Here is a 27,630-nt window from a genome sequence, read left to right as displayed (position 1 = left end):
CAGCTAGGTTGCTAGAGTCTGCTCAGCGCCTGCCTCTGGGGCTGCCCTCTTGTTACTCCTAGGCTCCTGGCTGCTAGCCTGCCCTTTCTTTGGTATCCTGACACCCCAGGTCTGGAAGGGATGCTTCACCTGCAGGTTCAGGAGCCCTGCCAGAAGTTTCTGGAGAAGAGAGTTGACTCAGCCTCCAGAGGAAGAGGAGAAGATGCTGGGCTGAGGGAGTGACCTGGAGGTGGGGCCCAGGCTCCCTATAGAATCATTGCTCCTCAAGGCTGGCAGGTTCACAGTCAGTCCCATCCCACTGGAGCAGTTGCTGCCAGCCAGCCAGGGAGCTGGCATCTTGGCTGGGCCTGGAGTGGAGCCAAAGGGTCAGCATGGAGAGACTGACACCGAGGGGACCACCTGGCCATCCTCACCAGGTAATAATGCCACCGAGCCTATTGGCATTACTCAGGGCAGGGCTTGGAGCCAGGGTGCATCTAAAGAGTTTGACACAGCTGAAACCAAGCTGATTCTGGTCTCTGGGGAGGGGCTGGGTCCCAGACCTGGCATCTCTGCCTAGGCAGAGACTGGAGGAGGAAGGCAGAAGGTGAGGGAATCTGTGTTTAGGGATAATAGGTGGGTGGGATGGGTGAAGGACCAGGCAGCAGCCCCTTAGAGCCCCACCCCTTCCTTCCTCCGAAGGCTCACACACCACATCAGAGAACACCTTGGCTGTGTGTCACAGAAGACCTCACCAGGTCCGCAGCCTACTTCTGCAGGCAGTGGGCTTCCTGGATCTGGCCAGAACCCAGGAACCACCTGTGCATCTCACGAGATATGCTGACTCAAATCCCCACCCTCAAATTATTTGCCAGGCCCAAGAGCTATGAGGCTGCAACAAGGCCAAAGAGGCCTACAAACTGCTTGCTCTCACCCCACTAGGTGCTTTCCCTCAGCCCAGATTCCTCGATCTTTGCTACAGACCCAGGCCAGAAGGACTAGCTCCTCAGGTGTCCCTTGCTGCCCCAGAAAGTGGCCATGAAGGATGCCAAGCTCACTGTCCAGGGGCATTTATCTCATTCAAGAGCTGGCCAGGCTTCTGGAGCTTGGCCCTGAGATCCAGGCCTGAGTTACAGCTAGGTAAGCAGCTCTAGACTGATGCTCCTGAAGATTTGTTCGGAGTAGGCCAGGCACCAGGGACTCCTGGAAAAGACAGAGGGGGACCCTTTCATCCCAGGACACCTGCTATCCCAGCCCATGTCAGCCTGAGATCTGGAGGACCCTTCCCAAGGCAGACATTAGTGGAAATGCCCTAATGTGGGCTAAGGGGGACTCATGCTACAGGAGCAGGAAGGTGGAGGGGCTGGGCTCCAATAGGACCCTGAGCCCCAGGCCCAGCAGTGGAGGTGTCTGAAGCATCCCCTTTTCCTCCTCATCTCCCTGAAGAAGGCTGGACATCCTTCTCTTCCACCCTTGCATTCTCTGGGCACAGCCCAGGGGGCAAAACTGGCTCAGAGGCCTTGGGAGCCTGATTCTACCAATACACCTGGGAAGCGTCTTATTTGACGGTCCTGGGACTGGCTGAATCCCCAAGGCCTTCAAGTTGGCTCCAGGGGCAGGCAAGCCTCAGCGGCTGCCCCACCCCACCTCTTACCTGGTGGAAGGGGAAACTGGAGCCTGCCTTGGCAGCAGGAGTGTGGCTGGTGGGGCAGGCCGGGGCATCCAGGACTTGCTCTGGGATGGGCCAATTGTGTGGTTCGGGAGCATCATCTCAGCCTGATTCAGAAGGTTAAGGAACCTGTGCCTGCAGCTCCCACTCCCGGTCTCTCCAGCCTCCCATAGGCAGGTTACTGGCTGCTGGCAGGGAGAAAAGGCAGCCTGCTCATTTGTCTCTCCCAGCTGAAGACCTCATTGTCATAGGTCCTCTGGACCCTGGTCTGGGAACTCCAGCGCCCCTCAATCTCCCTTGATCAGGGCCAGCACTGAGACGTGGAGGAGGCCCTGGGGTCACGGTGCAGGGGGAGAGAGGGTGTCTAGGACTCTCAATAAGGAGGCACTCCCAGGATGCTATAGGAAGCTGGGCCACGGCCCTACAGGAGACCCTCCAGAAAGGTCCATTGTCAGTCTTTAGTGAACAAAGTAGTCCAGGAGGGAGGGTCTTTCAACAGGGAAGGTGAAGCCCCAGAACACTTGGGAGAAAAGACTTCTATTAGTTAACGTGTTAGTTGGCTCAATAACCCTATTTGTCTAAAACAAATCTATGAAATTCTAATGTTTAGATATCCACAGGGCAGAGGGGGAAATCTGCATGGTTTTACAAAAATGTAAAGTCCTAAGAACCTTCTTACGGATTGTGAGCTCTGGCCTTGAAGGCCTGGGTTTGACTCCTAACTATGTCACTTGCTTACCAGGGGCTTCCCTGGTAGCTTGGTCAGTAAAGAAACTGCCTGCAGTGCAGGAGACCCAGGTTCAATCCCTGGGTCATGAAGGTCCCCTGGAGAAGGAAATGGCAACCCACTCCAGTATTCTTGCCTAGAGAACCCCATGGACAGAGGAGCCTGGTAGGCTCCTTACAGTCCATGCGGTCGCAAGACTCAGACACAACTTTGTGACAAAATCACCATGTCACTTACTATCTCTGTGACCTAGGGCAAGTCAACCTTGCTGAGTCTCAGTACTCTCATCTATGAAATGAGAGAGCTATCTTACAAACTGTCAGGAGAATAAACTGAGTTTGAATATGTAGTATGCTTAGTATAGCTCCTAGAAACATAAACATAACAAGTACTTAATAAATATTAATAGTAATAACAATTGTCTAGAAACTGCTTACTTTTTTGCTAAGCATTCTACAGGCATTAACACATTCAGCCTGAAAGCACTGTGTCAGGTTGATACTGTTATTAGTCCTACTACAATGAGGAAACAGAGGCACCGGGACGTTTAGCGACTCGTCCTGGGTCACACAGCGAGTAAGCAGATTAGATTCAGACAGTCGAGCTGGACACCTGCCTTGATCACTCTGTTCTCCTACCCTAGCAATGACCAGTCACTGTAGTGACTGTTTCAGCCCATCCTCCAGATGCTGTATTAGTGACACTCAGAGGCGAAGAGAATGGAGTTTCACCCTAGAAAAGAGATCCTCTGGGGAATGGTGGGCTTTCTGAGGTTGAGAGGCTCTCAGTGACAGAGGGGAAAATGGGCAGCAACATCCAAATTGGGCAGGGTGGCTGGCTGGAAAGCAAGCAATTGGGATGCTTCTTAGTAGCCCCAAGTGGCTTTAGAGCAGCCCACAGGCTGTGGCCCTGAGAATCGGGGGGCCTGGGGCTGCCTCTGCCTCTCCCCAGCATGGAGTGGGCATTGGAGCACAACTCCTCACAGGAACCAAGGTCTCAGCCTGCACCTTCTCTGCAGTGAATGGTGATGGAATTGGTGTGCAGAGGAAGCGGAGCCAGGTGTCTAAAAAGTCACTAAATCCCTGTCAATTACAACCTCTGGCTTACGGCCTGTGGATGTCACTGCTGCCACTAATCCCCAAGAAGGGAGAAACCAGTCTACCTTGCTGGGAGGGTCATGTGTATTCTGCCAGAGAGCTGACTAGGGTGACAAACACATTCAGCCAGAAGCCACAGGACAGGGAGAACTGAGGACCCAGGGGCACAAGCCTGATTGACTTTGCTGTGGCCAATTGTCCTTTAAGCCTCTCTGTGGGGCATGGAAAGCCTGTCCCGTGGACGCTGAGCCAGCCCTGGGCTAGGAGCACCCACACAGGGCAGAGACGACTCCCGGCAGGAGCCAAGACTTTTGGATCACATGCGCAGAAGAGGGACTGGCGGCGGGAGGAGGCAGCACAGGAAAGAGCTTTAGTTTCATCACAGCGATGTCTCCTGACCCTGCAAGCACAGGGTCACCTCTGCCTCAGATGGCAGGGTCTTATCATAAGAAACATGTGCAGGGTGCCCAGGAAAACCTACCCAGTGGGGCCTCGGGAAGAGCAGAAACCCAGTGGCCCCCTAGATGGCAGCAGTGCCAAGGACCTCAGCGGTAGGGGTTTGAGGATACCCGCCCCCAACCCCTCCGAAAGGGCCCTGTCCCTGGGCAGGACTCAGCCACACCCCACCGGCCCTTTGCTTTTCTTCCTGCCACCTACTTCTGCTCATCTTCTTGGCCCCTCGGAGCTTCTGCCCTTTCAGTTTCTTTTCTGATCTCATTGGGCTTGTATGTGGGCTGATATGGCCTCACCGTCATCTTAACTGGAACAGGAACTGGCAACCCACTCCAGTATTCTTGTCTGGAGAATTTCATGAACAGAGGAGCCTGGCGGGCTAAGGTCCACGGGGTCACAAACAGTCAGACACGACTGAGCGACTAACATACGTCGTCTTAATACATTTTGCCCCCTGCACACGGTAACAGCCTGATGCTCTTGGAATTCCCCAATTCACACCCAAGAAAGGGTTTGTACCTGAGGCCATGAGGGAGCACTGGGCCCCTGGGGCTCAGCCTCCTGGAGTCACATGCCCACTTCCTTTCCAGAGGGCTGGGGGGACACTGGGCAGCCGGGTCACATGCTTCACCAAGGGGCTGCCCTCCTGGGAGCTCTGGGGGTGGCTGACCCCAAACTGACATGTCTAGTAAGGTGGGCATCCCCTGGCCCTTTGTTTCCTGCATTCTTCCGTATACTGTTCAATCCTGCCCCTGAAGGGAAGGGTTCCCACAAATTCTACCCGCTTTGAGGTCTGCCATTCTCTGACAGCCACAGCCCCAAGGGCAGTGGTAGGCAAAGGCTGTTTGGCCCCGCAATGCCTGGCAGCATCAGTAAGCATCTCAGGTACTGATCAGTGGGGCTCGTGCCTGAGCAGGAGGGACTCGGTGGTCTGTTTCTCTCCAGAGGGAGGCCTCTACCTGCTGGCGGCTCACCGTGAAGGTCCTGGAGGCACGGGGCCTGGGCTGGGCTGACCTGTGTGAGTAACTGTGAACTGGGCTCTAGGGAGGTGGGGTTGACCGGGTCCTAAGAGAAAGGCCCAGGCAAGTGCCTAGGGGCTGGGCTGGGCTGGGCTGCCCAGAGTGGCTACAGGGATCTTGGGAGGAACCTGGTGAGGCTCCTGGAGAGTGATGTGAGGAATTCTCTCTCACAATGGCTACCTTGATGTTGGCAGTGAGCGAGGCAGACCCCTATGTGATCCTACAGCTGCCAACCGCACCTGGAACGAAGTTTAAGACCAAAACAGTTACCAACTCCAGTCATCCTGTGTGGAACGAGACCTTCACTTTCCTGATCCAGGGGGAGGTCAAGGTGAAGGTCAGAGTATCCCTGGCCACCCATCTGAGGACAGGTTGTACCACACACACAAATGTTTTGGGGTGGAGCACACCTTTCTGTTGGAGAAGGAAATGGCAGTCCTCTCCAGTACTCTTGCCTGGAAAATCCCATGGACAGAGGAGCCTGGTGGGCTACAGTCCATGGGGTTGCAAAGAGTCAGACACGACTGAGCAGCTTCACTTTCACTTTCACTTTCACTTTTACACCTTTCTGTGGGGCTTAGGCAGAGACCTGGGGAATGGGGTGTCTGTGTGCTCCAGCCAGGATGTACTGTATGCGAGAGGATATGTGAACAGCAAGGTGATGGTCCTCCCAAAGCCAGTCTATGGAGTGGAGGCATAAGAGCCCTCCTGACTGGGTTGTTTGAGGTTAAATGAGATCACGTATGGAAGACTCCCAGTAAGTGCCTGGGACCTACCATGCCTTGCTGCTACTGCTAAGTTGCTTCAGTTGTGTCTGACTCTGTGCAACCCCATAGACGGCAGCCCACCAGGCTCCCCTGTCCCTGGGATTCTCCAGGCAAGAACACTGGAGTGGGTTGCCATTTCCTTCTCCAATGCGTGAAAGTGAAAAGTGAAAGTGAAGTCGCTCAGTCGTGTCCGACTCTTAGCGACCCCATGGACTGCAGCCTACCAGGCTCCTCCGTCCATGGGATTTTCCAGGCAAGAGTACTGGAGTGGGGTGCCATTGCCTTGGGAACCAGCAAAGCAGGCATGGAACTGGGATGGGGGAAACTCTTTGAAAGAATTTAATTTCTTATAAAAACAAAAATTAACAGGGGTAAGTTAAGAACTTTGCTGATTTCCTTTAACCACTTTCAGGCTTTACCTTTATTTTTATTTTGAAGTAAAAAGCATGGAGGCATAATAATCTTTTCTTGCCCTCAGTGTCAAGTAAGGGCTCAGCAGTTGTGAGCCACACTATGAGTTAATACTGTGCTAAGCTGCTGTTCTCGGGTCCCTAGAACATTCTGGAGCTGACCCTCTATGATGAGGACACAGTCACGCAGGATGACGCCTGGTTCAAGGTTCTCTATGATGTCTCTGAAGTCCTCCCTGGCAGGTTGCTCCGGAAGACCTTCTCCCTGTGCGCCCAGGTGGGTGGGGGTCCCTACCGGCCCCACCTCTCAGCTCCAGGCTGAGGAGTTTGCGTAGTTTCTCCTGTCTATTGAGATGCTGCCAGGCCCTTCCCAGAGATTTTCTCATTTTAATAGGAAAGGAGAGGCTTAACTTGACTATTATCAGCTGAATCACTTAATCAAGGATTCTAATCTTCTACAGGGAAGGAAGGTTTGGGATGATGTGAAAATTTCCTCATGTGCCACAAACACAGCTGGGTGTGCCCAGCTCTTCAGGGGGTGTGGGCTCATCACTCCTGCTCACTGCTCTGACCCTCCCAAGGCCTGCGTGATGGTCTGTGCTCTTTTTGCAGCAGGCAAAGCCAGCAGGCAAAGCCAGAGTTCTGGGGTTGGTCCCCCTTGAGAGGAAGATGAAATGAACCCTTGGCATCTTCAAGCCTCTTTAGGCTTGTGTCCCTTGTCTTCCCCTTCAGCCTTGCCAGCTGTGGGTAGCCTGGGCAGGTAGCCCATTTTTCCCTAAGAGTTGATTTCCTCATCTGTTAAATGGGAGCTGTTGTAACACCGTGCCTCCCTTAGAGGCGGCTTGAAATGATGAGACGACACACGAAAAGGAGCTGTGCCGACTCTAAAGACACGTGATCATGTTGGCAACTGGTTCATCTTTAATTCCAGGGACCGGAGGAGCTGGACGTGGAGTTCCTGATTGAGAAAATGTGAGTGCTACCACCCAGCCCAGGGAGTGTCTCAGGACAAGGCTCTCCTGAGGATAATGCCCTTGATCCAGATCTTCCCACTGGTCTTTCCAGTCTGGATGTGCTGGTCCTCATCTCCCACCCTGCCAGTCAGGGTGGGGGGACCTTATTAGAGAAATGAAATGAGGAAGGCGGTATTTTCTCTGCCCCACTCTCCTCCTCCCTCCCCGCCTTTTGCTCTTCAGAAGCATCTCCCCGCACCCCGAAGAATCATATCCAGGACACAGAGAACCCTCCTTGTCACTCAAGGAGGCCCCATCTGGGTGCAGCCCGAGATGGGAGGGGAATGTCAGTGCAGGAAGCATTGGCCTTTGCAAGGCCGCACTCCAGATGGTTTGATTTTTCCAGGTCAGACCGCCCGGAAAACCTCATCACCAACAATGTGCTTGTGGTAACCACCTTCCCCACACCTGTGTGGGAACAGGAAGCAAGGAGGCTGAGGGAGGGACCCCAGAACAGACACCAGGGTAGAGGTGTAGGGTAGGGGTTGGGGGTGGCCAGAGGGGGGAGGGGAGGACAGGACTTTGCAGTAAGACTGCCTGGCCTTCCTGCTAGGTGGTCACCTGGGGCTGCAGGGCTCGGAGGGGCCTAAAGGGCAGTTGGAGAGAGGGGAGGCCGAGGCCCTGCTGAGAGGAGTTCTGAGGGAGCTTTCGGGGAATTTTAGGCTGATGGTGTTTAGTCATGTGTAATGAGTTCATAGTTAGCCCTGAAGGTGGCGAGGAAGACTGGCAGGCCAGGCCAGGGACTCAGGCTGTGAAAATTCAGGTAACAAGCCTCAGAGGGCTTTTCCAGGGTGGTGTGCTTCCAAACTGGGAGCCGTGAAATAGAGTCAGGGGTCAACCAGCTCCTCTCCAGGACAGTGGAGGGTCCTAGTCAGCTCTCCTAAAACACGTAAACTCACAGAGCTGCAGTGGACAGGAATGGGTGGTGAGCGATGATTAGAAACTTTCTACTCAAAGCAAAGCTCCCAACAGGCAATACAGCCCTGACCTGGGAGCCAGGCCAGGCCCTGCCTGCGGTGAGTCAGGCCACTGGAGTTCAGAACTGAAGTGGGCACCCACCCTCAGGGTCCTGCGAGTGTCTGTTTGATGGGCTGGTATTACTTTTTCAAATGCCCTGTAAAGAGCCACACCTGAGGCAGCTGTCCTTCATCTGAGGTGATGGAGCCCACTGACACACTGTCAACGTAGCAGTTCTACAAGAGAGGCCAGTGGGCTGTGGGCTCCAGCTGGCAGGCGTAACAGAGAGAATGCAGCAGACTCCCTTGGCAAGGCAGTCAACTGGAGGACAGTCAGGAGATGTTTCAGGGGCTAAAATGTTAAAGCTTTGTTTCTCTGACCCACTCCATCATCCTGCAGACTGGCAGGTTGCATAATACTATTTGGGAGCAGTTATAATAGAATGCCTCCTCCAGGTTGAGTCTGCAGAGAAAGAGAAGAAAGAACTGGGCCTGAGGGCTAGGGGGGCTTTCAGAGATGTCAGAAGTCTGGCAAATGTAGGAGGCTCGGTGGAGATGGGGCTTTCCTGGCTGCTCTGGGACCAGAGGTAGGGTGAGAGGTCTCTGCATCCGGTTCCACTTCTGGTTCTGGATGCAGTGGATTTGGGATAGTGGGGCTCAGGGGGTGAGGTTGAGGGGACCTCAGCTTCCCCTGCAGAGTCCCCTGTCCACAATGTGGTCTGCCCCAGGCCCGAGAGCTGTCACGCCTGGATGTCCATGTCGTCAGCACGGCTGTGGCTGCAGGTGAGATCTGCTCAGGACAAGGTCTGGCCTCCGCCTGGAATGTGGGGGGTGGATGGGGGTGGCTGGGGAACCTGCACAGCAGGAGGTTGCACACACAGCACAAGGGCAACGGAGCTCCTCTGGGCGTTAGAGTCCCCCCTGAACTAGGGGAAAGCATGTCACAGGAGGTGGGAGTCCCATGGGGATTGTGGGCAGAGCTCTTTCCAGAATGCTGCTTGCCATGGTGCAGCCACTCAGCCTCCCCATGTCTGGGGCAGTACTGCTGGTTTCCTGGATCCTAGCTGGGGTTCTGGGTTTTTGTTTCCTTGTGCTTGTCTGTCCTCTCTCTCCCTAGATCAGGATGAGCTGGAGCTGGTGCTGAAGGGCTCGTATGAGGACACGCAGACATCTGCCCTGGGCACAGCCTCTACCTTCTGCTTCCACTACATGGCAGCCCAAGAGGCCGAGCTGAGTGGGTGCCTGAGGGTAGGTCTTGGCTCTGGAGCTACCTGCCAACCCCAGCCTTGGGCCAGCTCCAGCTGCTGCAGGCCTGTCTCTGGCCATCCCCCTGACAAGGTCAGGCCCCTGTGGCCTTATCAGCCTCCCCTAGTTAGGCACTATGCCCTTGGCACACAAGGAGGATGGCCAAGGACCTCGGTTGGGCATGGGGGCTATGCCAGGTCAATCTTTGTTTAAAGTCTTTAACGGCTCCTCCGACAATGCTCTTAGAATAAAATCCCACGTCTGTGTCCACAGGCCCGGCATAACCTGGCCCCTACACACCTCTGCAGACTCGTTTTCTTCCACGTGTCCCTCATTCATGATGCTCCAGCCATGTTTGTCTCTTCTTGCTTTTCCAGCACCCCAAGTGCTTTCCCTGTCCCCCCGTGTCTCTTTTCAAGGCTGCCCACTCCTCTTCTCCCTCGTCTACTTCCCCCTCCTCCTGCTCTTTTAGATCTCAGCTCAAATGGCACCTCTCCGGAGGCCCTCCTTGATCCTCCCGTCTTAAGTGGACTTCACACAGCCCTCTGGTTTCTCTGTCACAGCACAGTGCTTACTTCCTTTACGATACTTAGCAACATAAGTTTGTTACCTGTTCCTTGGTAGATTCGTGCGTATGATTCAGTTAGAATAATAAATAACTCTTAGCCATTGATATACTAAAAAAGATAAGCTATTGTAATTATTATTAATTGAATAATAATTGAAGTATGGTTGGTTTACAATATTGTGCTAGTTTCGGGTATATAGCAAAATAATTCAGTTAGCTGTTATTTGTGTAATTATTACAATTACAATAATTATAAATATTGTAATTATCTTTTTATTATCGGAGGGGGGCTTATATCTGTCTGGATCACTGTCTAGATACACAGTAAGGATTTGTTGAGTAAATGAATGAATGAACAAAGTTTTCTTCCAGAGCTCTATAAGCAGTGGCTGGAACTCAGGCAGCTCAGCTGGGCACCTCACTGTGCCCCTGAGGTCCTTGGCCATGGGGAAGGAGGTGACCATTGACGTGCCTGCTACAAACGTAAGTGGCCTCGGCTAGATGGGAAGTGTCAGTAAGAACAAAGATGGGGGAGCCAAATCCCCCAGGAGATACCCACACTCCCCTCAGGGTCTAGGACAATCTGAGTAGGGCCTCTTGCTCTGATTTCAGGCCTCAGGAGTGAAGCTGCATCTCAAGGCTGAGAGCCGGTAAGGGCCATTCATATACATGGAAGACCGGGGTAGTCACAGGAGTCGGGGAGAGTGGTATAAAGAATAGTCTTGGGAGCAGGGAGTTTATTCGGCAGTCATTGTGGGCTTCACCAACCAGTGGCTGAGCTATGCAGGTGCCCCCTGACCCTTGACTCCTATACCACCCCAGCCCTGAGGAGCTGGCTGTACACCTGGGCTTCGATCTGTGTGTGGAGGAAAGAGCCTTCCTGAGCAGGAGGAAGCAGGTGGTGGCCAAGGCCCTGAAGCAGGCCCTGCAGCTGGATGGAGAGCTGCAGGAAGATGAGGTCTGTGGGGGTAGAGGGACGTGGGTGCAGACACCTTGTACTGGCCCTAAGGGACTTCCTGACTGCTGTGCCCTCTCCAGATACTTGAGTCACAGAGACTGGGGGATGGGCATGTGGGGGAGAGATATTGGGCATGGGGAAGCTCTGTTTGGGGACATTCTCTTTGGGGACCTGTCCAGGGCTGAGAGCTATTACTTGCTGGAGAGAAAGAAGCAGGTGCTGGCTCTAATCCTGAACCCTTTAGGCCCTGCCCACTAGGTCCCATCCCTGGGGGCAGGGGGCCACTCCACCCCTGTTCTTGTTAAGCCAACCTGTGTCTGTGTACAACCCAGGTCCCTGTTGTAGGCATCATGGCCACAGGAGGAGGTGCCCGGGCCATGACCTCTCTCTACGGCCACCTGTTGGCCCTGCAGAAGCTAGGCCTTCTGGACTGTGTGACCTACTTCAGTGGCATCTCAGGCTCTACATGGTGAGGGCCCTGGGGACTTGGAAGAGCAGAGATGATCAGGCTCCAGGGGGAAATGAAGAGGACATCAATGGGACCCTTTTGCAGGGAAGCCAAGCGGTATGGGCTGATGGGTGCCAAATGGCTTTCTCGAAAAGGAGGAAATAGACAATCAGAGGTCCTGCCATGAGTAAGGCATGGGAGGACATCCGTTCCATGCTACTGAATAGGCGTAGGTTGGCTGATCTGGAAAGAGCTGGCTTTGAGTTTCTGCAACACTACTTACTGACTAAGTGACTCTGAGCAACTTATTTCCTCTGATTCTTAGTTGACTCACATCCAAAATGGGGATAATAATAGCACAAACACCATAGGATTAGAGTGGGACAGCCCAAGTATCTGACACATATCAGGAACTCCACATTGGTAGCTCTTTTTTCTTTACTGGTTGTTACTTCATTTTATCCTCACAACACTCTCTGTGGTAGTCTCCCTTATTGTCCCTATTGTTGTTCAGTGGGTCAGTCATGTCCGACTATTTGGACCCCATGGACTGCAGCACGCCAGGCTCCCTGTCCTTCACCATTTCCCAGAGTTTGCTCAGACTCATGTCCATTGAGTCCGTGATGCCATCCAACCATCCCATCCTCTGTCGTCTCCTCCTCCTCCTGCCTTCAATCGTTCCCAACATCAGGGTCTTTTCTAATGAGTCAACTCTTCGAATCAGGTGGCCAGAGTATTGGAACTTCATCTTCAGCATCAGTCCTTCCAATGAATATTCAGGGTTGATTTCCTTTAGGACTGACTGGTTTGATCTCCTTGCTGTCCAAGGGACTCTCAAGAGTCTATTCAAGCACCACATTTCAAAGGCATCAATTCTTCAGCACTCAGCCATTTTTTATCATCCAGCTCTCACAACTCTATAGTATAGAGGATAAAATGTAGGTCACAAGATGTTCTTTTACCTAAAGGTAGCATTGCCTCCTGATACCCCACTCTGCCTATGATGAAGTGAGACTTTCTCACTGTTGGAGATTCATTCCTTTGAGTCTTATTGAAATGTGATTTTAAGGAGTAAAAGATGAGTAAACTCCTCAGAGGAGTTTAGGTGACAGCTGTTGACAAGCAGTGTCTTAAAGGGCTTCAGGACAGACATATAAAGAAAGGAGTAGGGCCTATAGCTGTGTTGTACAATACAGTAGCTACATGTGGTTGCTGATCACATGAAATGTGGCTAGTCCAAATTGAGATGTGTTATAAAATGTGCAGTGAGTTTTGAAAACCAGTTAAAAAAATATAAATTTATATTAATTTAAATATTGATTACATGCTGTAATGATAATGTTTAGATACTGAATTAAATGAAATATACTGTTAAAATTAATTTTTTCAGGTCTCTTTTTACTTTTAAAAAAATGTAGTCACTAGGAAAATGTAAATTACATATGTGGCTCACACTCTATATTGGACAGTGCCAACCAAGGAGAGAAAACCCTGAGATAGCTCCCAGACAGGCAGGGTTTGGTGGCAGGAACCACATGTTGGGAGAAGTCAGAGAATGGAAATTGGAGTTGCAGCAACCATGCTGAGCCTTGGTCTCCTACTGTAATGTTCCTTTGTTTTCTCAGGACAATGGCCCATCTGTATGGGGACCCTGAGTGGTCACAGAAGGACCTCAAGGGACCCATCAGTCATGTCCGGGAGCACCTGGCCAAGAGTAAGCTGGAGGCCTTCTCTCCTGAGTGCCTGGCCAGCTACCGCCGGGAGCTGGAGCAGCGGGCTGAGCAGGGCCACATCACGACTTTTGTGGACCTGTGGGGTCTGGTGCTGGAGTTCATGCTGCACGGTCAGGTAGGGCACCTGTGCATGTGAGGTGGAGGGTGTGTGCACTGGTGGGGTGGGGGCAGCCCTGCAGCTAGCTGAGGCCCATGTGCCTTTCCTGTTGGGAAAGAAAGGCCAGTACATTGTTAAAGGATATGGGAACAGCCAGACCTCTGTACCTCAGTGTCTGCCAACTCTGGAATGCTGACTTTTTGAGTCAGGTTAGTCTTCAATTAATTACCATTAAACAGAAATTTCTGGATCTCCCAAGAGTTCGAGACCAGTTAGTGCCAAAGTCAGTTAACCATTGTGATTGAGTCAGTGAGATTTTTGGAACAGCTGTTTATTTATACTGTAACATGAAATGTGTTCTTCTTCACTTCAGGATAGTGTTAAAAGCACTCACTGTGGGGCCAGATTTCCTGGATTCTAGTTCTAGGGCCTCTTACTAGCTATGTGTTCTGAGGCAAGTTGTCCTCTCTGTGCCTCAGTTTTCTCATATGTACAATGAGAACAGTACTTACCTCACAGGGTGGCTCTGAGCACTGTTGGTGCCTTGGCATAGGGTAAGCATTCAGTTCAGTTCAGTTCAGTCACTCAGTCGTGTCCGACTCCTTGTGACCCCATGAATTGTAGCATGCCAGGCCGTGAGAATTAAGTGTCAGCAAATCTATTTCTTTACTGTGATCCTAACACCAGTAAGACAAAACTGAGCATATAAAAATTTTTTATACCTTGCTTCTTTAAAAAAAGAAAAAAAAAAAAGCTTAGTAAGTCAACTTCTGGATCTTACATTAACTGATACAATGATTAAAATCAGGATTCTTTTTTTTTATTTATTCACAAAAAAATTGTGAAGTTGTTTTTTCTTGTTTTACCCCTTATAGTTTCTCTTAAAGCTTTTGAAGTGACTAAACACAAAAAGTATTTTACTATGTGTAACAAAAAATTACTATCAAATATATTAGCAGAGGAAAGATTCTTACCTTTCTTATCTTTGGATATCAAGCATTTGACCAAAAATGATTATCATGTAAACGACCAAAAAGTGAATTTGTTTTCAATTTTTTCTTTAAATTTTGTTCTTGTTGGCAAGCAAAATGCTATTTGGAAATTACCAACCATTCTTATTTTTTATTAGTTAAAAATATTTATTATAAAATCCTAATAAGTGTTTTTTACAATAATTTTCAGACCTAAGAAAATACATAAACCATAAAGAATAATATAAGGAATATGCAGGATCTCGCTAATCAGCCTAAGACATGAAATGTTACAGAAAAAGCCAAAGCTCCCTGTGGACCCCGCTCCAGCCCCATTTCCCTCCCACCCCCAGATTTAACCACCATCCTGAATTTATTATCACATACATACCTGTAACCTATATGCTTTATATTATACATAACATGTATCTCACAAACCTTTGTATTTTCTTAGATCTACCTTTATTACATATACTTTTATTAAAATATATACATCCTTAAGGAAAATGCAATATTAATTGCACAATGGTTTTATACAAGTCTCCTTGTACCCCTGTGTTCAAAATTCTCTAAGCCTTGAAAATACATACCCAGTAGTGGAAGTGTTAGGCCACTGGGTAGTGTATCTTCAACTTTCCTAAGCTATTGCCAAATTGTTCTCCAAAAGGGTTGTGTTAATTCACACTCTCACTACCAGTGTATTATAGTTTCTTTTTCTCTACATGATCCTCACACTTTTAAATGTTTGTCCATTTTATGGGCATGAAAGGATATTTTATTGTAGCTTTCCATTTCTTTGATTTTTAATGAGGCAACATTTTCAAGTATATTTGTCATTGGAGCTTGCTCTTGCATTGATTATCTACTCAAATCCTTTTCTATTTAATGCACCTTTTAAATATTCAGTTCAGTTCAGTCGCTCAGTCGTGTCCGACTCTTTGCGACCCCATGAATCGCAGCACGCCAGGCCTCCCTGTCCATCACCATCTCCCGGAGTTCACTCAGACTCACATCCATCGAGTCGGTGATGCCATCCAGCTATCTCATCTTCTGTCGTCCCCTTCTCCTCCTGCCCCCAATCCCTCCCAGCATCAGAGTCTTTTCCAATGAGTCAACTCTTCGCATGAGGTGGCCAAAGTACTGGAGTTTCAGCTTTAGCATCATTCCTTTCAAAGAAATCCCAGGGTTGATCTCCTTCAGAATGGACTGGTTGGATCTCCTTGCAGTCCAAGGGACTCTCAAGAGTCTTCTCCAACACCACAGTTCAAAAGCATCGATTCTTTGGTGCTCAGCCTTCTTCACAGTCCAACTCTCACATCCATACATGACCACAGGAAAAACCATAGCCTTGACTAGACAGACCTTAGTCGGCAAAGTAATGTCTCTGCTTTTGAATATACTATCTAGGTTGGTCATAACTTTTCTTCCAAGGAGTAAGTGTCTTTTAATTTCATGGCTGCAGTCACCATCTGCAGTGATTTTGGAGCCCAAAAAAAATGAAGTCTGACACTGTTTCCACTGTTTCCCATCTATTTCCCATGAAGTGATGGGACCAGATGCCATGATCTTCGTTTTCTGAATGTTGAGCTTTAAGCTAGTTTTTTCACTCTCCTCTTTCACTTTCATCAAGAGGCTTTTAGTTCCTCTTCACTTTCTGCCATAAGGGTGGTGTCATCTGCATCTCTAAGGTTATTGATATTTCTCCCGGCAATCTTGATTCCAGCTTGTGTTTCTTCCAGTCCAGTATTTCTCATGACGTACTCTGCATATAAGTTAAATAAGCAGGGTGACAATATACAGCCTTGATGTACTCCTTTTCCTATTTGGAACCAGTCTGTTGTTCCATGTCTGGTTCTAACTGTTACTTCCTGACCTGCATACAGGTTTCTCAAGAGGCAGGTTAGGTGGTCTGGTATTCCCATCCCTTTCAGAATTTTCCACAGTTTATTGTGATCCACACAGTCAAAGGCTTTGACAGGGTCAATAAAGCAGAAATAGATGTGTTTCTGGAACTCTCTTGCTTTTCCATGATCCAGCGGATGTTGGCAATTTGATCTCTGGTTCCTCTGCCTTTTCTAAAACCAGCTTGAACATCTGGAAGTTCATGGTTCACGTATTGCTGAAGCCTGGCTTGGAGAATTTTGAGCATTACTTTACTAGCATGTGAGATGAGTGCAATTGTGCAGTAGTTTGAGCATTCGTTGGCATTGCCTTTCTTTGGGATTGGAATGAAAACTGACCTTTTCCAGTCCTGTGGCCACTGCTGAGTTTTCCAAATTTGCTGGCATATTGAGTGCAGCACTTTCACAGCATCATCTTTCAGGATTTGAAAGAGCTTAACTGAAATTCCATCACCTCCACTAGCATTGTTCGTAGTGATGCTTTCTAAGACCCACTTGACTTCACATTCCAAGATGTCTGGCTCTAGATTAGTGATCACATCATCATGATTATCTGGGTCGTGAAGATCTTTTTTGTACAGTTCTTCCATGTATTCTTGCCACCTCTTCTTAATATCTTCTGCTTCTGTTAGGTCCATATCATTTCTGTCCTTTATTGAGCCCATCTTTGCATGAAATGTTCCCTTGGTATCTCTAATTTTCTTGAAGAGATCTCCAGTCTTTCCCATTCCGTTGTTTTCCTCCATTTCTTTGCATTGATCCCTGAAGAAGGCTTTCTTATCTCTTCTTGCTATTCTTTGAACTCTGCATTCAGATGCTTATATCTTTCCTTTTCTCCTTTGCTTTTCGCCTCTCTTCTTTTCACAGCTATTTGTAAGGCCTCCCCAGACAGCCATTTTGCTTTTTTGCATTTCTTTTCCATGGGGATGGTCTTGATTCCTATCTCCTGTACAATGTCACGAACCTCATTCCATAGTTCATCAGGCACTCTATCTATCAGATCTAGTCCCTTAAATCTATTTCTCACTTCCACTGTATAATTATAAGGGATTTGATTTAGGTCGTACCTGAATGTTCTAGCGGTTTTCCCTATTTTCTTCAATTTGAGTCTGAATTTGGTAATAAGGAGTTCATGATCTGAGCTACAGTCAGCTCCTGGTCTTGTTTTTGTTGACTGTATAGAGCTTCTCCATCTTTGGCTGCAAAGAATATATAATCAATCTGATTTCAGTGTTGACCATCTGGTGATGTCCATGTGTAGAGTCTTCTCTTGTGTTGTTGGAAGAGGGTGTTTGCTATAACCAGTGCATTTTCTTGGCAAAACACTATTAGTCTTTGCTCTGCTTCATTCCGCATTCCAAGGCCAAATTTACCTGTTACGCCAGGTGTTTCTTGACTTCCTACTTTTGCATTCCAGTCCCCTATAATAAAAGGACTTCTTTTTGGGGTGTTAGTTCTAAAAGGTCTTGTAGGTCTTCATAAAACTGTTCAACTTCTGTTTCTTCAGCGTTACTGGTTGGGGGATAGACTTGGATAACTGCGATATTGAATGGTTTGCCTTGGAGACGAACAGAGATCATTCTGTCATTTTTGAGATTGCATCCAAGTACTGTATTTTGGACTCTTGTTGACCATGATGGCTACTCCATTTCTTCTGAGGGATTCCTGCCCGCAGTAGTAGATATAATGGTCATCTGAGTGAAATTCACCCATTCCAGTCCATTTTAGTTCGCTGATTCCTAGAATGTTGATGTTCACCCTTGCCATCTCTTGTTTGACCACTTCCAATAATATTTTATTTTAAATATTATATTATAGGAATTCCTTATAAATCCAGGATATTAATCATTATCCGTTCTAATAGACTTTGATGCATAGTTTCAATATAGTCCAATGTATCATTCTTTTCCTTTATGGTTTGTACTTTTAGAGCTTTCTTGAGAAATCTTTTCCTCCCCTAAAGTTATGAAATATCTTTCTGTATATTCTTACATGAGTTTTGCATCTTTCTTTTTCACAGTTAGGGCTTTAATCTACCCAGAATTTATCTTCAGGTATTATGTGAGTAGAAATTCAATTTTCTTTTTTTCCACATGGATAGCAGACTCCCCCAATATCACTTATTATCCCCACTGATCTACATCCTACTTCTGTCCTGTGTCAGCATGAATCTGCAGTAGCTCATACATCTGTGGGGCTTTTCCTGAGCACATTATTCCATTCTAATGGGACTCAGTCTTGATCCCGGTGCTAATCCTGCACTGGTTTAGTAACTATCTTTGTGATAAATCTCACTTTCTGATTGGGCAAATTTATCCCCACCTTGGATCTCAGAATTATCTTGGCTACTTTTGGTGCCTTGCCTTTCTACATACATAATAGAATCAGCCAGCCCAGTCTCATAATTTATATTGTTGGGATTTTTGTTGAAATGGCATGGAATTTATAAAATTAACATAGTTACGTGAAACATTTTTATTTTGTTACTATATCCTATGTATTCTTTGGCTCTACTGTTTAAGTTCATGTTTGGTTTTGAGGGTACAGTGTTTTATTAACTGACTTTTCTGCCTGGTGTCAACAATTAATTACTATAGGTAGGGAAAGCTTGTTTTAACAGCGTACTTTTTGAGGTATTAGAAAGTGAAGTTTGATTCTAGGCTGTTAAGAAGACATATTTAATTACCATTTGATCCTCCAGAAATGACTTAATGCATGGTTTTATGTAGTTTGTAGTAATTTTTTAAAAGACAAACGTAATTAGTGCTGGTGATGGAATGAAACACCAACACTGCAGAGTGGTTTGAATCTTTTTACTTTAACTCCTTGCTTCTTACAGCTGCTTTATTTTATATCCCTTGCACAACAATCTACAGGGCAAGTTGCCAAGCACTATGATTCAGCGACTGTACAGTGCACAGGCGCAGGGCGAGATAACCTTTACCTTAACTTATTTACTGCAGCTAAGACTTTGTTTTGGGGAACTTCCTTATCTACTTAGAATCCGTTTTGTCCCTGGGTCTGTTCCTTTTGAGGAATCAGAGAAACATCCTTGTGTGCAAGAAATGTTCTTTTCCCACGGGAACAAATAGGATTCTTAGCTGAACATCTCATTTGCAAGAATGTTCAGCCTTGGTTGAGAGTCTCGTTTGCAAGCACTTCTCAACCTTCCTTATACCTTATTCCCTACACTGGGCAGAACATCTCGTTTGCAAGAATGTTCAGCCCTGGTTGAGAGTCTCGTTTGCAAACACTTCTCAACCTTCCTTATACCTTGTTCCCTACAAATTAGTCTTTTTATTATTGCTCACAAGAATAAAAATCCTTGTGGTATTATTGAATGACAGTGCATCCCTTTGAATGAGCACCTGTGCAGTTTTAAAAATTTTGTCCCAATATGAATGCTTTTCGAATATTTTTTTTCCTTAGTCATCATGCTTTGTCTCTTAAAGCTCACCTTGATTGTGTGCTTTTTAAAATAATTTTTTAATGATTTTATTTGTATTTATTTTTATCTGTGACTGCGCTGGGTCTTCAGTGCTTTGTGCAGGCTTTCTCCAGGTGTGGCGAGGGGGGCTTCTTTTCATTGCAGTGCACGGGCTTCTCATTGCAGTGGCTTCTCTTGTTGCAGAGCACATGCTCCAGGTGTGCGGGCTTCAGTAGTTGGGGTATACAGGTTCAGTAACTGCAGCCCTAGAGCTCATGGGCTTCCATCAGAGGGCTGTGAAGATAGGGAAGCATGTGGGGTGTGCTGAGGCTTTGTCATCAGTGCAAGAGCAGGACTCCTTGTTGACTGGACTGGGCTAGATACACACCTGTCTGATCATCAGAATCACCTGGGAAGGTTTACAAAAGCCAAATTCCTAAGTGGCTTCTGCTGATTCTCAGAAGAGACCCAGCAATCTGTATGTCTCACACATTCTGGTAAATCTGATGATAGAGGTAGATACAGCGGGGCAGGAACCTCTTAGGTGTAGCTGCTCAGGACAACCTTCAGCCCTACAGCTCTGAGAGCCTGAGAGATGGTGTGTTCGTGGTGCATGTACCAATCCATAAGAAACAGCCCAGGGCTTGTGGTGGCAGGATCCTTCCCCAGGTGGGGCTCCAGGCAGCCACCACCAATACCCTTGCTGAGGCTTGAGATGAGTCATATTTGCATCTCGGTCTGGGATAGAAGGAGACCCTTCTGTTCCGCTAGAATTCAGTGAGGCTCATTGGAGGCCTCCCCAACAGGCAAGCCACAATCCTTGCCAGAGTTCTGTTGGAGAGAAAAGTAGAAGCAGAAGGCAAGGATAAGGAGTGGGGTACAGCTTATACTGTGCAAAACAGGGACAGAGGAGATGAGGGGAGGTGAGGATGTCAGGGGTGTGTTTGAGAGGGGCTAAAAGTTGAACTGGGTCCAGGTTTACCTAGAAGGGACAGCCCCTGGCAAAGCTAACAATGCACACTGAAGGGGGATTGCTGAGTCCTTTGTAGAAAGCTCTGTGTGTGTGGGTGGGTGGGTGGGTGGGAGGGGGTGTGTGTGTGAGAGAGAGAGACAGAGGATCCATGGCCCCTCCACCCTCTAACTCATAAGGATGGGCCACTGGCACCATAGGATGCAGGGATGGCTGTCACTGTTGACACTGTGGTCCCTGTGATTGGCACTCTGCAGATATGCAGCTCACAACCTGCAAGGCCCTACATGGCAACCCTGCATGTGGGGCTGCTCAAACCCAGGGGCAGGAGTGGGAATTGCATCATGTGCCCACTCATGTCACCCAAACCCCCAGCCTGTACCCCCACCCTGTCACCAGGGTGCTCCCAACCTCACTTTGGCCTTCATGCCTGCATCCCAGGTGGTGGATCAGAAGCTGTCAGGACAGAGAGCTGCGCTGGAGCGGGGCCAGAACCCTCTGCCCCTCTACTTGAGCCTCAGTGTCAAAGAGAACAATCTGCAGACCCTGGACTTCAAGGGTACCGTTCTCAGTCCTGTCCATTGCGTCCTCCAACACACGCACACACGCTCATGATGCACAGATGGTCCACCGCCTGGAAGGACGGTGGTGCGGATAGGCTGATGGGCCAGGCGGCAGGGCTTTCTGTATGGGGCAAGGGCTGTGGTGGCTGAGGATGTAGACAAAGGCTGAGTGGGGGAGGGGTCAGCGCAAGAGTCAGTCGGGCCGGCAGGAGGCTGAGGCCTGCTGGGGGGCTGTGTCTTTGGCCCTTGTCAGATCTCCCCCTCCTCCCAAGCCCACTGTCCTCTCATTCCTGCCTCTTGCTCCTGCCCCCTCAGAGTGGGTTGAGTTCTCCCCCTATGAGGTCGGGTTCCTGAAGTATGGAGTCTTTGTCCCTCCTGAGCTCTTCGGCTCTGAGTTCTTCATGGGGCGGCTGATGAAGAGGCTCCCTGAGTCCCGGATCTGCTTTCTGGAAGGTGAGGGGTTGTCACTCTGAAGGCCCTGGACGTCCCTTGGCCAGGCCTGTCTGATCGTAACCCCTGTACCCAGTTCTGGGAAGAGCCCCTAGTGAGGGCGGATATTGGGTTGTGGGGAAGGGCCTTGTGGGGGCAGCCTGCTCCCCACTCCTTCTCCAACCATACCCAAGGGGCGGGGACTGCTGAGGGTTCAGAGTGCTGAGGCTGACTCTCTTAGGGGTTTGGCCTGCAGGTATCTGGAGCAACATTTTCTCCCTGAACTTGCTGGACGCCTGGTACGACCTCACCAGCTCAGGTGACACCTGGAGGCAGCACATCCGGGACAAGATCAGGGACCTGGGTAAGGAGCCTGGAGTGAGGCTGCTTCCCCTTCTGATGCTGCAGGGTCGGGATGGGAGCACAATCAGGATCAGGCAGGGCCAGGCATTTCCAAGCCTGTCACTGGACCAACATCTATTTCTCTGGGCTCAGAGGTGCCCCCTGCCTCCTCGGGGACCTCCTCATGGCCAGAGGCCTTGTGGATGCAGCCCGGAACAGCACTGGCCCAGACGTTTAAAGGCTTCTTGACGAGCCGACCACTCTACCAGCACAGCTCCAACTTCCTCCGGGGCCTCCAGATGCATAAGGACTACTGTGCCCAGAAAGACTTCACCACCTGGGCAGGTAAGGGCCAGTGCCATGTGTCTCCAGGTAACAAGATTTGGCTCCCAGGTGGAGATGGACCATGGCTGGGGCTACCAGGGGTCTTGGGGGTCCCAGCATCCACTTCTGGGGCATGGCTTGGAAAAGGTCTTGCCAAAGGCTCAGATGACATGCGTTCAGGGACTGACACAGAGGTAAGAAGGGGATGTGGAGGCAAATGCAGGATGAAGCAGGGGAGTGGTTGGTCTGTGTCGGAGTGGCTGCTCCTGACTATTGCTGCCTCCCCCCTCAGACTGCCGGCCAGACTCCTCTCCCAACCAGCTGACCCCGCAGGAGCCCCAGCTCTGCCTGGTGGATGCCGGCTACTTCATCAACACCAGCTGTCCCTCCATGTTCCGGCCAGGCCGCAGGCTGGACCTCATAATCTCCTTCGACTACTCTCTATCCTCGCCCTTTGAGGTACTGCTGGTTAATGGGGACCCCAGACCCTCTGCCCAGCCAGGCCACACTCCAGGGGAGAGCAGAGGGCCACTGACCCAGACTCTCTATGTTGCCAAGGAGAGGGGAGGGGTGACAGGCTCTGACTCCCAGGCTCCTGCCAGGGTGGGAAAGGGCTTGGGGCCCTGGGCTCCCAGGAATGGTAGACAGAGGGTGGGGGTGGGAGGAAGCTCATCATGCCCGCCCCCAATAGGAAGCGCTAGACAGAGGTGAGAGGAAAGCCTGGCCTGTCCACATCCATCCCCCTGGGTCCTCCCCGGGACTCTGCGGAAGGCAGCGGGGGTGGGGGTGGGGTCGGCGGGGGGAAGGGCAGGAGGCAGGAAGAGCAGGGAGGAGGGGACAGGGGCGGGTAGGGCTGAGAGACAGAAGTCTTACAGAGGCTTACTTGAGGCTCTGAGAGTGAATAAGCCAGAACAGCAATCCCAAATGGGGATGGGGGTGCTCGGACTGTATCCCACCTAAATATTCTAGCCAAACAATACTGCAGACCGCCTGGCTCCTTCGCCTCCCTCTGAGGCACCACTTAGCTTGACTGGGCCATGAGGAGGACAAAACCAGGTTGCCCTAAGCAGTCTGTTTGGGCTGGAGCTGTACTAGCAGTTTCTAGAGTGCTGACATAGGATGACCTGGAAGTAGTCGGTGCTGTCTCTGGGTCCCGCTGCCCCACCAGGTGCTGCAGCAGACAGAGCTGGACTTCCGGGCCCGGGGGCTGCCATTCCCCCGCGTGGAGCCCAGCCCCGAGGACCGACGCCAGCCCCGGGAGTGCCATCTCTTCTCAGACCCTGCCTGCCCCGACGCCCCTGTCCTGCTGCACTTCCCACTGGTCAATGCCTCCTTCAAGGACCACTCAGCCCCCGGTGAGGCAGCCCCACCCCGCTTACTAACAGCCTGGCAATCTGCTCCTCACAGGCACTGACCTGGGCTCCCCTGTGCCCCTGTGGCCAGCAGAGGGAGGAGAGTCTTAAGCTTGTCCAACCCAGTGTGGGACATGGCAGAACCCTGGCCTGTGGCGCATGCCCAGATCCCTGCAGAGTCACTGGGCTGCGCTTCCTTTGTCATGACCCCAGGCTCAGTTAGCCTCCGCTACCCTGATGCCACTCACTATACCTGGGCTCTGCTCCCTAGTCTGTGGGCCGGGTGGGAGGGGTGGGAGCAGAATGTGGGAATCCCCACACTGTCACCTCCCCAACTGCTACCAGTTGAAGGATTTTCTAATGGCCCCCCAGGTTGGACAGCTAGGAAAGAGAGACCCCAGTCCCTTCTCTCTTAGATTCCCCTAAGCCTGTCTAGGATCACAGCTGGCCTCTCTATCATTCTACTGCAGCCCTTTCTGGGGTCCTTTCTGAGGGAACTGAGCCTCTACTCCAGGGTGCCTGAAATCTGAACTCTAATCACATTCCCTCCAACCCTTGCCTCCCACCAAATGGTCAGAGTTTTATGACCTTTTGATGTGAAAGTCAAATTCTGCATTTGTACATGTTTTTGGCTTTCTATTAACAGTTCCCGCCATAATTCTGAAGCTTCCAGCTTTACTCTTTTTAAAAAATGTTTTTTATTTATTTGGCTGTGCCAGGTCTTAGCTGTGGGTTGTGGAATCTAGTTCTCTGGCCAGGGATCAAACCCATGCCCCCAGCATTGGGAGCAAGGAATCTTAGCCACTGGAAGCCCAGGAAATCCCCCAGCTTTACTCTTTTCATTTTGTTTTTTATAGTTTTTATCTACTTTTGACTGTGCTGGGTCTTTGATGCCGCACAGGCTTTTCTCTGGCTGTGGCCAACAGGGGCTGCCACTCTCTAGCTGCAGTGCTTGGGCCTCTCATTGCAGTGGTGTCTTTTGTTCTGAAGCATGGGCCTTTCAGTGGTTGTGGTGCATGGGCTTAGTTACTCAAAAGCATGTGGAATCTTCCCTGACCAGGAATCGAACCTATGTCCACTGCATTAGCAGGCAGATTCTTTTCCACTGAACCAGGAGGGAAGCTCCAGCTTTACTCTTAATGTGCTCAGTCCATATCTTGGAATTCTCTTTCTTTCTCAGCAAAGACTGTTTCTTGCAAAGCAAAAACCCTTTGGTTTTCAGATGTTTGTTTCCATCATGAATTCTAAGAAACCATTCACTAACCTAATGGACTTTGTTTTTCTGCTGCTTTCACCTTATCCCTGAGGCTGAGGTGGGTAGCAGGGGGTGGAAGACATGCAATGCTGTGAGGAAGTGTGGGAAGCAGGGCACGCTTCATATCTCAAAATGGCATCCTGCCACTCACAGAGTTCTGGGCAGAGGACACAGGGCTGGGAGGAAAGCATGGAGCCCCTTCAGTGGGGAGCAGCTCAGCCCTGTGCCCAGCCTGCAGGAACAGTCCTGCCAGCTGTGGAGGCCCCAGTCCCTGTCCTTAACCCCCTCCCACCCCTGGCCAGGTGTCCAGCGTGGCCCTGCAGAACTCTCGGCTGGCCAGATAGATCTCACTGGGGTCACCTCGCCCTATTCCATGTTCAACATGACCTACAAAGAGGAAGACTTCGACCGCCTGGTGCAGCTCAGTGACTACAATGTACAGAGCAGCCAGGACACCATCCTGCAGGCCTTGAGGACCGTTCTGAAGCGCCGGGCCCCAGAGGCCAGGCCTCCGAGGGTGCAGACTTGAGACTTCTCAGGGGCCCCGGGTTTTGAGGGCCTCACTGACCCCTCCAGGGGCCGAGGGCTCAGCCCACCTACAGTGCGCACAGCCCTTGTGGGGCTGAAGTTCCCGGATTCTCTCAGGCCTGCATCCCACCCAGAGCTCTCCTTACCTTCAGAGCTGGTTTGAGAGGAGCTGAAAGCAAACTCCCCACCAGGCCACTGCGAGGAACAGCTGGTCCAACCAGACATTCACAGGCAGTCCTTCTCATGCCTGAACAGCACGGATTTGAAGTGCAAGGTGGAGGTGCCAGACCAGGAGTGGGGATGGGCAGGGCATGGGCCCGCCTGAGGGGTGGCTCTGGGTATCAGGAATCACAGTCCATCCTGACAGGCTTCTGTTACTGCCTTCGTTCCTCCTTCTCCTCCTCAGTGTATACTATTTCAAAGCACCATTACTGAGATATGATCCCCACACCATATAACTCATCCGTCTAAAGTACGCATCCAGTGGCTTTTACTATATACTGGGCTGGTCAAAAAGTGCATTCAAATTTTCCTATAACATCTTATGGAAAACCCCAAACAAACATTTTGGCCACCCCAATATTAAGAAACCGCCATCAATTTGAGAACATTTTCATTAACCCCAAAGAAACCCATTACCTCTTAACTGTCAACCTAAAACCACCCCTACTGTAGCCCTAGGCGACCCCTAATCTGTTTTCCATTTCTTTTAGATTTGCTTAAACACTTCATATAAATGGAATGCTACAATATGAATCATACAGTCATACATATGTGGCCTCTCATGTCTGTTTGCTTTCAGCAAAATATTTTCAAGATTTGTCCATGTTGTAGCAGATGTCAGAACTTCATCCCTTTTACGGTTGTATAATACTCCATTGTGTAGAAATACCACACTCTATTCATGGGTTGAGGGATATTTGGCCTGTTTCTGCTTTTTTGGTTATTATAAATAATGCTGCTATGAACATTCATGTACAGTCTTTTTGTGTGGACAGTGTTTTTGATTCTCCTGCATATATACCTAGGAGTGAAGTTGGGTCTTACGGTAATTTTCTGTTTAATCTTTTGAGGAAGCGCCAGACCATTTTCCAAAGCGGCTGCACCATTTTGCAATCCTGTCGGCATTGTATGAGGATTCTGCTTCCTCCACACCTTTGCCAAATCTTGTCATTGTCTGTCTTTTATTTATTATTATAACTATCCTAGTGAGTGTGAAGTAGTGTCTTGTATGCATTTTTGTAGTGTCAACGTTAAGAATTTTTTAACGTACTTTTTGGCCTTTTGTATATCTTCTTTAGAGAAATATCTATTTGGATCTTTTTCCCATTTTAATTGGATTATTTGTCTCTGTTGAATTGGAAAAATTCTTTATGTGTTCTCTCATTTGATGTAGGGTTTGCAAGGTTTTTCTCCTAGTCCATGGGTTGTCTTTTCACTTTCTTGAAGATATCCTCTGAAGCACAGAAGTTTTGGATTTTGGTAATTTCCAGTTTATTTTCTTTTACTGCTTGTGCTTTTGGTATCATATTTAAAAAGCCATTGCCTAACCCAAGGTCATGGAGATTTACACCTATGTTTTCTTCTAATGGTTTTATAGTTTTTGCTCTTACATTTAGGTCTCTGATCCATTTTGAGTTAACATTTGCATATGTGTGAAGCTCAATTTCCATTCCTTTGCATATCCAGTGGATATCCAATTCTTCCAAACCATTTGTTGAAAACGCTGTTCTTTTCCCATTGTATTGTCTTGACACCTTTGTTGAAAATAAATTAGCTACAAATGTGAAGGTTTATTTCTGGATCCTGATTTCATTTTATGGATCTGTTTGTCTATCTTTATGCTGATATCATACTGCCTTGATTACTGTAGCTTTGTAGCAAGTCTTCTGTGAGTCCTGTAACTTTGTTCTTCCATTTCAAGATTGTACTGGTTATTCAGGGTCCCTTGAATTTCCATATGAATATTAGGATTAGCCTGTCAATTTGTGTAAAGCAAATAGCTGAGATTTTAATGGAAGGGAAGGAGACTGCTTTTACAGAGAGGAAAAGGAAGTTGGGAGGGCTTGAGTAAACATAGTCCATGACTTTTCATTGACTAAGTCTTTTCCAGGAAAGAAAGAGTCTTTCTTCTTCCTGTTGGGCTCTGCTATTACTGGAGAGAAAGCCTGAGAGCTCCCTCGTCTGGCCTCCTGACTCTGAGGTTTCTGTTTATCAATATTCCACATTGTAAATCACCTCACACAAGCCCAAATCCTCCAATAAAGCCCTCCTACTTCCCACTTATCGAGACACTCCACGGTTCCCCATAGAGTATGATCTCATTGGTTGCGACAAGTACCAATAAACTCAAATGGGTTCAATTACAGTGACGTTCCTGGGGGTCTTTGGTTGGTGGGCATCAACCAGAATTAAGCAACTTGCTCAGA

The 27,630-nt window shown here is 49.2% G+C and overlaps 1 protein-coding gene across 2 annotated transcripts; it reads left to right on the top strand.

Annotated features, from left to right (window-relative positions):
* Positions 1–274: 274 nt before the first annotated feature.
* Positions 275–26,997, top strand: PLA2G4D (phospholipase A2 group IVD). Of its 2 annotated transcripts, XM_042253023.1 has the most exons (20): positions 275–416; positions 4,871–4,943; positions 5,139–5,275; positions 6,267–6,398; positions 7,053–7,093; positions 7,481–7,523; positions 8,819–8,873; positions 9,208–9,338; positions 10,276–10,386; positions 10,516–10,553; positions 10,726–10,861; positions 11,194–11,330; positions 12,935–13,157; positions 20,850–20,967; positions 21,287–21,424; positions 21,657–21,764; positions 21,896–22,087; positions 22,359–22,525; positions 23,235–23,421; positions 24,976–26,997. In XM_042253023.1, exons 1-20 carry the CDS (start codon positions 372–374, stop codon positions 25,200–25,202), a joined length of 2,439 nt encoding a protein of 812 aa, XP_042108957.1. In that variant the 5' UTR covers positions 275–371; the 3' UTR covers positions 25,203–26,997. The 2 variants fall into 2 exon arrangements, with proteins under 2 accessions (XP_042108957.1, XP_060274583.1); XM_060418600.1 differs by lacking the exons at positions 4,871–4,943; positions 5,139–5,275; positions 6,267–6,398.
* The last annotated feature ends 633 nt before the right edge of the window (positions 26,998–27,630 follow it).

Source organism: Ovis aries, chromosome 7 (assembly GCF_016772045.2).
Source record: "Ovis aries strain OAR_USU_Benz2616 breed Rambouillet chromosome 7, ARS-UI_Ramb_v3.0, whole genome shotgun sequence".
Taxonomy (NCBI): domain Eukaryota; kingdom Metazoa; phylum Chordata; class Mammalia; order Artiodactyla; family Bovidae; genus Ovis; species Ovis aries.
Note: the sequence above shows the minus strand (reverse complement) of the source record. Positions and strands in the feature narration are given on the sequence as shown.

Excerpts from the sequence above, each read along its gene's own strand:
- PLA2G4D (XM_042253023.1), top strand. The coding sequence starts at position 372 with ATGGAGAGACTGACACCGAGGGGACCACCTGGCCATCCTCACCAG. Across the intron at positions 10,554-10,725 it reads CATCTCAAGGCTGAGAGCCG|CCCTGAGGAGCTGGCTGTAC; the intron begins GTAAGGGCCATT and ends ATACCACCCCAG. Across the intron at positions 22,526-23,234 it reads CTCTATCCTCGCCCTTTGAG|GTGCTGCAGCAGACAGAGCT; the intron begins GTACTGCTGGTT and ends CTGCCCCACCAG.